Below are 12,232 nucleotides of genomic sequence, written 5' to 3'. Positions count from 1 at the left end.
TAAATTTTTATTTTTAATTCAGCTGGTTTGGTAAATGGCAAATGCAGCTTGGCATTGGATGTTGTAACTCTTCATAAAGAGTGTCTGTCTTTAAAAATGTAAAAAGTCATCTGACTTCATATATTTGAATTAATAGTTCTTTGAACTTTTCTTTAAAGCTGCCCAGACCAAGTCAAAGAAAACCTTAGCCAAACCCAACATAAGGAATATTGTGGTAGTGGATGGTGTTCGCATTCCGTTTTTGCAGTCAGGCACTTCGTAAGTATGAAATGATTGTGTTCATTCTTGTTTTTTTTCCTTTTTCTTTTCCAGCTTTATTCAGGGTATCACTGGCAAATGAAAATTGTATATATTTAGGTTGTATAACGTGATTTTTTTTATGGTATACAATGTGATGATTTCATATATGTATACAGTGTGAAATAATTACTAAAATCCAGTTAATTAACACATCCATCACCCCACCTACTTGATTTATTTCTTCTTTTAAGACTCTTTCAAAAGCAGTCTTTGTAAATGTAACCCAGTAGGTAGTACTGTTGTTAGTGGACTGATGTATGGATAGCATTTTAATGAAATTAATACAGAATAAGTCAAGCTAGTGGTAAAATAAAATGGCATAATTTCTTTTTCATCCTTTCTCATGAACAAGCTTAGTATAGTTTTAGATTGAACCAGGCCTATTTTGAAAACCAAAATGTCTGTGTGGGTCGAGATACCTTAGTTCCAATGGAGATGCTTTTCTTGTCTGGAGATCAGTACATTGTTTCTGTCCTTCAGAAGTTTGAATACTGAGGCTGTGGGCCCATGGGCATTCAGAAGGACCTTTAATTCACTGCTTTGGCTTCCTGGAAATGATCTGAATTGCAGTTGACAGCCTGGCCCAATCCCAGCGTAACACAACCCCAAGTAAATAGAACCAGAATGATCCTAGAAGAGTACAAAAATCTCCCAGAACCAAACTGCTGTTCTCATTAGACTTGTCTGCTCCTTTTCTATCCCCAGGTGGGGCCCAGTCTGTCCAAAAGCTGATAATGGACTTTGGTAATGAGGTTCAAACTAAATGAAACTAGTTCTATTTTGTTTAGGTTGTTCTGATATTCATATTTTGAACAAGCAGTCACTAACTTAAAAATGCACTGGAGAATGTTAGGCACCTGCTAAGAATAGTGAGGCCTATCAATATGTACTAATCTAGAAACTTTGAAGGATATGTTAAGTGTAAAGAGCAAGATGCAGAGCAGTGTGTATAATGCCATTGTTTGTCAAAGATACATACCTCTGTGTGTGTGTGAGTACACACACACACACACACACACGTACACAGAAAATGTTCTTTTTTAAACATATAGCTGAGAACCTAGAGAGTATTTCTTATAGAAGTAATGCTGTAAGTAAGTGGTGGTGATGTGTCTTCACTCGCTCTCTTGTCTCAGTAGAGTAACCCATTTTTCTCTATAATCTTTTTCCTGGACCGACACGAGCAGTAGCCGAAAGAATCTGAAGCTGTAGCGGCAGGAAAGTGAGGACAGGAGATGTTCCTTGTACTTCGCAGCAGCAGGGTAGAAAAAGAAAGTTCTATCAAGAGCAGAAAGTTCTAGGCCAGGAAGACCATCCTTTTTTTGTAAGGGTTGCTTGTACACTATGTAGATATTTATTTCCAGCTGTTTTACTAATTATTAAGATATTGGTAGGGGCGCCTGGGTGGCTCAGTCGGTTAAGCGTCCGACTTCGGCTCAGGTCATGATCTCACAGTTGGTGGAGACGAGCCCCACATTGGGCTCTGTGCCTGGAGCCTGCTTTGGATTCTGTGCCTCCCTTTCTCTCTCTGCCCCTCCCCCATTCATTCTGTCTCTGTCTCTCATAAATAAATAAACAAAAAAAAAAAGTTAAAAAAAAAGAAATTGGAACGTGTTCAACTATATCATTTATTTACAATATATAAACACTTTCTTTTGTAATTAGCATTTGCATAAAATTTGATTTGAGATATTCACCACATTGGTGTGGGGTTCCTTTTGTTGTTTATTATTGTGTTTTAGTCTAATTCAGGATCTTAACTAAGATGACAGATTTCATAGGCAACTAAGTGGTACAGAGAAGCAATAAACTTGGAGCAACATAAGAAATTAAACTTGATAGGAAAGAAAGAAAAAATTTCAAGGTAATATTTATGTAAAGGACAAAGGTGACAAAAAATAGAAGAATTTATAAAGAAGACAAATGAGTCATGGGATTGATGTTATGACTGAGGTAACAAATAGGTCTTCTATAATAGATCATTTTCTGGGTGGAAAAAAATCTTTTTCTCTTCAATATGAGGGAAGTTTGCTTTTTAACTTGAGTGCTGTTTGAAAAACCAGGTTCTTTTAAGGGGAGGGCATTTGGGAAACACTTGTAGAAATGGACGCCAGCAGTGGGATTGGGAGTCTATTAATTGTCCTCGTGGGGAAGGGTGTAGGAACGTGAGAGTTAACATTGTAAAATGATAAATAATTTTTGGGACATTTTAAAATTGACACACAATGTTTCCCCAGATTACTCTGTTCTAAATTTGAGGGAACCGATTTTACCCGTGAAAGATTTGGAAAACTATGGATAATTCTTCTGTGATTTGGAGTGAAAATAAAAACATTTTTGGAGTTTTAGGTTTTGATTTTCAGAAACTTAAGGAATGAACTTTCTTATTCAATCCAATGGTTGAATCTTTGACTTAAAGGGAATTTAATTTTGACATTTAAATAGAGTTTACACCCAGATCTTGGTTTCTAAATTCTGTTCTTCAATATAAGGAACCAGGGCCACCTAGAAGAATGACCAGGGCTGAGCCAAAGAAAATACATGATGAGGCTGGAGCATTTTGTAGTGCTTACAGGTCAAGAAGTGCTTTAAAAAAAAAAAAAAGGCCTGGGAAAAGGACATGGGACCAACCTGAAATAACTTCTAATCATGAAAGCTAGAACAATTTGATCAATAAAATAAATTACAGAGTATTACATCATAACCCAAAGAATAAATATGTGAGTCTAATGTTACATAAATAAGTAATTGAATAAATACATAAATGAGAGAGAAGGGGCACATCATGTTTACTGAAGAATTTCAGCCAATAAATATAGAAGGAATGAGGAAAATAAGTAAATCCCCAGTGGAACACCACAGTAGTAATTGCTACAAGGAAGATGTATGAATGAATGCTGAAATTAGTAGGTGAGAAATGTTGAGAAACAAGATACTTGCATTGCCTCAAACTCTCTCCCCCCAAATACTTATTAATTACTGTGATGCTTTTAACATGTCCACAGATCCTTTGTTACTCCTGCCAGTAGAAAGTGGAACTGAATTCTCTTCCTTCTGAGTGAGGTCCAGACTGGTAACTCACTTCTGTACTCAAATTGAGTGCAGAAAGGGAAAAATAGCAACAAAAACTGGCAGACACTGCTTAACCCAAGTGATGAATTTAGCATCAGTAGTGGTGTCACGTTGCGGTCATGTACATCCTGATCTGAAGCAGTGAGAAGGGCACTTTACTTCCTGGTACTCCTTCCCCAAACCCATGACCCTCGTCTTCAAGTGTCAAGGTCACAAAAGACAAGGAACGGCTGAGAAACTGTCACAGATTGGAGAAAACAAAGGAGGCAGGACAGCTAGGTACATGGATGCGGTCTTAGAACAGACTAGTAAGCAGGCATTAGTAGAAAAACTGCTGAGACCCGGTTAGCAGCTTAGTGAATATTGTAGCAGTACTAACTTCTTGGAGTGCATCATGGTTAGATAAGATATTAGCATTAGAGGAAGCCAGGCAAAAGGTATTCAGGATCTCTTCCTGTCTTTCCAGTTCTGTTGTAAATCTTAAATTCTTTCAACAAGTTTCTGAAAACATCCTAAACATGCCTCAGGTCCCTTTGGACATTACAAAGTAAATAATATATTTTAAGAAATGAAGTAAAAAAGAAAGAGAACTGTAGAGGTGGAGTTTGGTTTTAAAGAGCATGTTACATATGTCGTGGTGAACAGTCAGATGCTGGGCCGTGTCTTTGTTACATTCTTAGCCAGCCCGGTAGGAGTTAGGGCTTGCCAGATTGCTAAGGATGACAAATGGTAGTCATACTCTTGCCTCATTGGGATGATGGACTGCATTAGATAAAAAAGTGAAGTGCATTTGCAGAAGCATATTAGATGGTATCTCTAGGTATTTCGAATAGAATGAGAACATTGTTAATGTTCTAGGCTTTTATTTTAAATTGTTTCTTTTCTTTCCTCAGCTATAAGGAGCTGATGCCTCATGATTTGGCTAGAGCGGCACTTTTGTAAGTAAACGCAGTTTTATTTTAGTTGTTACTCTAATTTTTACATGTGAAACATGTTTAATAGGATTTCCATATCTGGGATATATGAACTTTTATGTGGTGAGAAACACACACTTCTAGCTTTTTCAAGATTTACTTATGCTTCATTTTGGGCATGTGTGCAAAACTGATTCAAGCAGCTGGTAGGTGTCAAGAGTGTTTATTTTGCAGGCTTGACAAACAGCCTCGTAGTATGACCCTATTCTTTCATGAGTGCTGTAGCCAGCTAACCAGTTATAACTGGAGCAGTGTAAATGTAGAATGTATATTTGTGGATTATTTGAGATGGGAGCTAATATTTATCTAGAAAGAAATCTGGAATAAGACTTGAAGATTCATGTGTAAACCAGGTAAGAATGTAAAATTAGATATGGTTCCAGGAGACTGAGATAGGTGAGTAATTTGATGAGAGTCCTACACTGCGTGGCTGTTTCTGCTGTGGGAGTGGCGTGTGAAGCAATCACTTCATTCATTTTTCATCGATGCCTTGCCTCTGTGCTCTTCTAGTTTGAAAAAGCCCTTCAGTTGACATTTCTGCCCCTCTGGTTCTTTTTCTTCTCTTCATGCCAGACTTAATGAATGAAAGCACCAATTACTTCTCTTTTCTTAGCCATCCATTTCCCTTTATCTCATAATAATTATTTCCTTTCCTACTGTTCTTCAGTAACCATACTTTCAGAAGCTTCTCTCTTTAATGGCTTTGTGGCCACTAAATGCACAAGCCTTTCACCAGGCCTTGGTCTCTTTGTATTCTCTAGCATCGACCTGTCAGCTATACTTGACCCCATCTTCCTTTGACTTATTAATATTATGCCTTTAAGGTTTTCCTTCCATCTTCTGAATGATTCTTCTGTACTTTATTTTTTTTAAATATTTTTTATGTTTTTGTTTTATTTTGAGAGACAGAGTGAGTGGGGGAGGGGCAGAGAGAGAGGGAGACACAGAATCCGAAGCAGGCTCCAGGCTCTGAGCTGTCAGCACAGAGCCGGATGGTGGGGCTTGAACCGGTAAACTGCGACATCATGACCTGAGCCGAAGTTGGATGCTCAACTGACTGAGCCATCCAGGCACCCCAATTGTTCTCTACTTTAAAAAAACAGATCTTTTCATCTTTCTTACAAGTGTTCGGCAAGTTTTAGTTCTTATAGCATTGAATTTCTATATATTCATGCTTTTTCTTAAAAAAATCTCATCTACTTAATCTTTATTTTTTTTATGTGGAGAGCTCCCAAATCTCCTAATTTGACCTCTTAGACCCTTCTAAGTGCAGCATATCAAAAAGAAAACTTAACCGGGGTGCCTGGGCTTAGTTGGTAGAGAATGTGACTCTTTTTTTTTTTTTTTTTTTTTTTTATTTTTTTTTTTTTTTTTTTACAGAGAGAGAGAGAGAGAATGCGTGATCAGGGGACGATCAGAAAGAGAGGGAGATACAGAATCTGAAGACAGCCTCCAGGCTCTGAGCTAGCTGTCAGCACAGAGCCTGATGCGGGGCTCGAACCCATGAACTGTGAGGTCATGACCTGAGCCGAAGGCGGACACTTAACTGACTGAGCCACCCAGGCGCCCCAAGAACGTGACTCTTGGTCTCAGGGTTGTGAGTTTGAGCCCCATGTTGCTCATGGAGCCTACTCAAAAATATAAATAAAAATTAAAAAATAAAAATTATCTTTTCCCTAAAACTAGCTTGTTTTCCCATTTCTTCTTCTTTTTTTAATGTTTATTTTATTTTTGACAGAGACAGAGTGTGAGTGAGGGTGGAGGGAGAGTGGGCAGAGAGAGAGAGGGAGACACAGAATTTGAAGCAGGGTCCAGGCTCCTACCGGCTATCAGCATAGAGCCCAACGCGGGCTTAAGCATGAACCAGGAGCACATGACCTGAGCTGAATGGATGGTTAACCACCTGAGCCACCTGGGTGTCCCTTGTTTTCCTATTTCTGATGACGGTGCCAATTTCTGATTATGATCCCACACTGGTGCTTTGCAAGTTTTTCTGCAACTTGTTTTAAAAACTGTCAAATGTACAATAAAATTGAAAGAATAATGTAGTGAACACCTAAATGCCTCCCACCTAGATTTAATTATTGTTAACCATTTTGCCATATGTATATAGTTTAATAAAGCATTTGACAGTAAGTTGCAGATGTCTTGAAACTTCAGCCCTAAATAGGTCAAGTGATTATCCCCTGAGCATAAGGACCTCCTCTGCTGTCCAGGATGTTGTTACTGTAGCTAAAACTGTAAGTGATTCCATAACTTCTAACTGTTCAGTTCATCATCAGTGCCCCCCATAATTGTTCCAAGAATGTCTTTTCTTTCATTGGTTTTTTTCCCCCCAAGCCAGGACCCAGTCGAGATTCATATTACAAATGGATAGGTCTCTTCAGTCTCTTCAATTAAGAACATTTTCTTCCCCCTCCCCTTCACCCCATGACAGTGACTTTTGAAAACTCTAGCCACCTGTTTGAAAAAATGTCCCATATTCTGGATTTCTTCATGGTGATATTTAACTTCCCTTATGAATTTCCTGTACACTGTTCTAGAGGCTGGATTCATTTCAGGTTAAACAATTTGGGAAGAATGCTTTATGGGTTTAGGCATGTGGTATTCCGTCATGTCAGGACATGGGTGATGCTTAATCTAACCACTCAGCCATGATGGTCAGACTGCCAGATCTTTTGAGTATAAAGGTTCATTTTTTCCTTTGCAATTAGTAAATTAATCTGTAAAGTGATATCGTAGCATCATGTGACTAGCCCCTTCCCCAGCAGTCTTTCACCAGATGGTTTTTAGCATTCATTGACAGTTTTGCCTGGATCAGTTTTATTATATTAGAGGTTACAAATTTATGATTTTCCTAATTCTGTTATTCCTCCTACATTTATTGGCTGGTATCTTTCTGTAAAGAGCAGCTTTTCTTTCTTTTCTTTCTTTTTGTTTTAGGACTTACAGATTTTTATTTATTGTGTTTTCTTAAAGATTTTATTTTTGGACTGCCTGGGTGACTCAGTCAGTTGGGCATCTGACTTGATTTTGGCTCAGGTCATGATCTCACAGTTCAGGAGTTTAAGCCCCTCAGTGAGCTCTGTGCTGACAGTGTGGAGACTGCTTAGGATTCTCTGTCTGCCTCTCTCTCTGTTCCTCCCTCCCTCTCTCAAAAAATAAAATATATAACCATTTAAAAAGATTTTTTTATTTTTAAGTAAGCTCTATACCCAACATGGAGCTTGACTTACAAGCCAAAATCAAGAGTCCACTGACTGAGCCAGCCTAGGTGCCCCATTTTATTTATTGTGTTATAGCTGGGCTTAGTCAATATTCTTTTTGAAGCTCACACATTTTATCTTTGGGAGCTCCTTCAAATTCTTTGTTCCTTCCTTCCTTCCTTCCTTCCTTCCTTCCTTCCTTCCTTCCTTCCTTCCTTCCTTCCCTCCTTCCTTCCTTCCTTCCTTCCCTCCTTCCCTCCTTCCTTCCTTCCTTCCTTCCTTCCCTCCTTCCCTCCTTCCCTCCTTCCTTCCTTCCTTCCTTCCTTATTTCCTTCCTTCCTTCTCTCCCCTCCTCCCTCCCTTCTTCCTTCCGTCCTTCCTTCCTTAGGCTCTACACCTAATGTGGGGCTTAAACTCACACTCTGAGATCAAGAGTTGCATACTCTACTAATTGAGTGAATCAGACACCCCCAAGCTCTTATGTCCCTTTGTTTTTTAGTGTAATATTATTTTCTGAGGTGTAATTTGAATATAATAAAAGCACAGATTTAAGTGTATAGTTTGATGAATTTTGACAAATGTGTATACCCATGTTCCTGTTTTTGATATCCCGTTAGTCTTTATGTACTTATTTTTGACACAAAAAAGATCAGTGAGGTTCACTTTGTACTTGTCTTGCCTTAGACCTGGCCTCAGTCGTTTTTTTAAAAAGCTTATTCCTGGAGTACCTGGCTGGCTCAGTTGGTAGAGCATGTGACTCTTGATCTCAGGGTTGTAAGTTCGAGACCAGTGTTGGGTGGAGAGGTTAATTAAAAGTAAAATCTTTACTCCTGAAATCATCGTTGCACTATACGCTAACTAACTTGGATGTAAATTTAAAAAATAAATAAAAATTTTTTAAAAGTCTGTAGGGGCACCTGGGTGGCTCAGTCAGTTAAGTGTCTGGTTCTTGGTTTCAGCTCAGGTCATGATCTCATGGTTCATGAGATCAAGCCCTGTGTCGGGGTCCAGACTGACAGCAGGGAAACTCCTTGGGATCCTCTCTCACCCCCTCTCTTTCTGGTCATCCCCCACTCTCAAATAAGTGAACTTCAAAAAGAAAATAAAATCTTAAGAAAAAAGTAAAAAGCTAATTCCTTCAATAGGGAATGGCATTTAGAAACCAAGTCTGAGTTCAAGATTGGCTCATTCCTTTCCTACTGGAGTGTTACTGCTTCTAGTCTCTATCAGTGGGCAGAACAAGATAAATATATAGCTTAAATCATATGTTTATATTGGTACTCCAAATTTAAATTTATTTTTATTTTATTTTATTTTTATTCTTTATAGTTTATTGTCAAGTTGGTTTCCATGTAACACCTAGTGCTCATCCCAACAAGTGCCCTCCTCCATGCCCATCACCCATCATCCAAATTTAAATTTAATATACTGGGATTTTACTTCACCTCTTTGATTTTATATTTGTCTCTCTCCTCTCTTTTGGCTGAAACTTTGGTTCCTACTAACGTTACTATATTTATGTATCTGTTTTATCCTTTCCTAAATTATTTTTTTTAATGTTTTATTTTAGAGAGAAAGCGCACATACGGGAAGGGGCAGAGAGAGAAGGGGACAGAGGGTCTGAATGGGGTCCACACTGACAGCAGGGAGCCCAATAAAGGGCTTGAACTCATGAATCACAAGATCATGATCTGAGCCAACGTCAGACACTTAAACAAATGAGCCACTCAGGCACCCCTCAAAATTATTTTTTATTCTTCCTGTTTAGCTTGTCATTTTAAAGGAATTACAGTGTTTTATGTGATGACCTGTGCCACTGTCTATTTATTGCTTTGGACTTCTGCTCTCAGGGGTTTGCTGCATCGGACCAATGTCCCAAAGGATGTTGTTGATTATATCATCTTTGGCACAGTTATACAGGAAGTGAAGACGAGCAATGTGGCTAGAGAGGTGAGTAAAACAAACTTCTTACTATTCAAAGAGATTGATAGGAGAATCCATTTGAATTTCAATGAACAGAATTATTCAAAAGTTATTAAAATTTATTAAGTAAGGTTATATTTGACTTAAAATGAGAGTTTACAATTTGAATAATGAATGTTATTTAATATTTAAGAGAATTATAGTATAAATCAAATGACTTGCACTGGACTAGTATATGTTTATTCTGTGTTATAAATCAAATCAATTATTTGAGTTGCATTGGGATATGGTCATTTTTCTATCTCAGGGTAATAGAGATTGTGGGAAAGTATGGATAATGTGGCTTTTATAATGCTATCATAGCTACTGATTAACTAAAAATTTCAACACTATGCAAAGAACTTATTTCATAACATGGTTTTTGCCGGAGGTATCCTTGCTGATTCATTTATTCCCATTAACTAGATGAGACCTAGGGTGTGTGGTTTTTTTTTTTAAACTGTTTCACAGGAGTTTACTTTTATCCTAGTTGGCATAGCTCCAGGCAGTGTTCACTGGTGGCTACCGAGATAGCAACAGACCTTTAAACTCCTGTGACACATCACACAGGCATTAATAGTCCGAGCACATCTTCTGGGCTTTGTTTCAATTTGAAAGTGATTATTTGGATAAAGCGCATTTCAGTGTGTTAAGCATTTTCTTTATTTCTAGTTTTGTGCCTGCCCTGTCTCTGTGTTCATACAGCTGTGGGGACAGTAATTTCCATCACTGCCAACCAGGAGGGAAAATGAGCAGGACCGGAAGTACTGGTTCTGCCCCACATTTTTACCTGCCAGTAAATGCTAACATTGCTGAAGGTCTGGCGTTACTTATGCCCACAGAATCGACTGTAGAATGTTAGGGAGGCAGGCAAAAATTATGAACAGACAATGCTTTTTTTTCCCCATCCTGATGTTTTTGGTTTTTCCCAGGCTTTCACATTTCTGACTGTGTTGAATATGACAATTTTATGACTGCATCAACCTAGTTATTATACACCTTCAACTTTTGTATTCCGAAAAAAACAAAGTGGCTCTTATACAAGCACTTGAAAACTAAATACCAAGTGTTTCAATTTTCTCAATATTTCTGTTCTAATACTTAAAGCCATAATGTTTTTCCCTATGTTTGTCTGAGAGTTTTACATGTGTCAGCAAATCTCAGCTCTGGACTGACATGTGGGGGTTTCCTGTCCCTGCCTTGTGCTAATGCCAGTTGCATTCCACTCCAGGGGAAGGTTGCACTGAGGCAGTATGTCGTGAGGATGTCTGTCTATAGTTGTGTTGTAACCTAAAAGCCAGTGTAACTTCAGCTAGAAAACTTTGTAAGGACCTGTCGTCTGTATTATGTTTATAAGAAATCCTAAAGGCTTCTGATGCCGAGTTCCATGAACCTGACTTTACTGACAGGCCTCTGCATCTTTCCCTGCTCTCCTACTTAACTAAGAGGAACCTTCCTCCTTTTTCCTTAGTGTGCTATCTAGAGCCTAAGCTTGCCTTGAGAGCTGTTCAGCCTTTAAATAGAAGCATGTGAACAGGGTTCACCAGAAACCATTTCTATTTAAAGCTTTTTCAGTGCTAAGAGTCAGCTGGGGCCAAGGGTGTAATACATGCTAGAAAGGACCTTGGGAGGATTGGGCCATACGACCTGAGTGCCCTTTACATTTGCCCCACTGGCGTGCTCTCCTCCCCTGGCCCCTGGACATTTGCTCCTTTCTTCCTTTTGAGTTGGTCTGCATTGAGAGGCTGACGTGCCAATGCCAGGGTGTCGTTTTCAGCAAAGCAGGTTGGGCACTTAGTATCAAGCCTGCCTGGAAAGGCCAGAATAAGGTTATACTGCATGTACACTACTATGACGCACTTAGATCTCTATAGATGATGATACATAGGTGGTGTAAGTAGGGTGCCTGGGTGGCTTGTCAGTTAAGCGGCCAGCTCTTGGTTTCAGCTCAGGTCATGGTCTCAGTTGTTGTGAGTTTGAGCCCTGTGTCGGGCTCCACACTGACAGCGTGGAGCCTGCTTGAGATTCTTTCTCTGCCCCTCCCCCACTCTCATGCGTGCTCAGGTGCTCCTGTGGTGTGCACCCTCTCTCTAAATATAAATAAATAAACTTTAAAAAAGTAAAAATTATTTAAGAAACACTGAGCCTACTTAATCTAGGCTTTGGAAACATGTTTATTTTACCAAATTACAGGAGATCTTTATTCTGAGCATAGTTAAAATAGTTTCAGAAAAGAGCCACTAAAAAAGAATTCCCCTAATGGGAACCAGAGTCTCATAAATAAATAGCAGTGGTGGTGGCTGGTGGGGGGACAGTGAGAACAGTATTTTTAAAGTGTAACTTTAATATTTTGAAATATTTTATTGTAGCTATGCATTCTTTACTTAGGCAAAAAATGGAATCACACATTTATGTTTAATTTCCCCAGTAAGTATTACAGCAAAATAATAGATGTCTTCATGTTCTGTTTAGCTTTTACTTTGCCATCGTGATAGAGGTAGAGGCCATCTTGCAAGATTAATGGAGGGCTTCAGTTCTTGTCAACCCCTCAAATGGTTCTCTTTTGAAGCAACTATTATATCGTCATCCTGGACAGTTTTTTCTTTTTCCATTTGGTTAGCTGGTCTGACCCTTATTTGTAAGATGCTTACTTGGGGATTAGGCAGTTTTGCAAAGTTTCTTTCAACTATTTGAAGTCCTTCATATTGGCAAGTTTCC

The 12,232-nt window shown here is 38.7% G+C and overlaps 1 protein-coding gene across 3 annotated transcripts in view; it reads left to right on the top strand.

Annotated features, from left to right (window-relative positions):
- HADHB (hydroxyacyl-CoA dehydrogenase trifunctional multienzyme complex subunit beta) overlaps nt 1-12,232 on the top strand; it is a 37,745-nt gene that overhangs the window by 14,240 nt on the left and 11,273 nt on the right. For all 3 annotated transcript variants that reach the window (XM_039238269.1, XM_039238270.1, XM_039238271.1), the window contains exons 4-6: nt 159-258; nt 4,266-4,310; nt 9,403-9,502. In XM_039238269.1, coding sequence (XP_039094200.1) covers nt 159-258; nt 4,266-4,310; nt 9,403-9,502 — 245 coding nt within the window. The remainder of the gene's footprint in view (nt 1-158; nt 259-4,265; nt 4,311-9,402; nt 9,503-12,232) is intronic.

Source organism: Hyaena hyaena, unplaced genomic scaffold (genome assembly GCF_003009895.1).
Source record: "Hyaena hyaena isolate Hyena2069 unplaced genomic scaffold, ASM300989v1 scaffold_138, whole genome shotgun sequence".
NCBI lineage: Eukaryota > Metazoa > Chordata > Mammalia > Carnivora > Hyaenidae > Hyaena > Hyaena hyaena.
The sequence above is the reverse complement of the archived record's forward strand: the minus strand, read 5'-3'. Positions and strand labels throughout refer to the sequence as shown.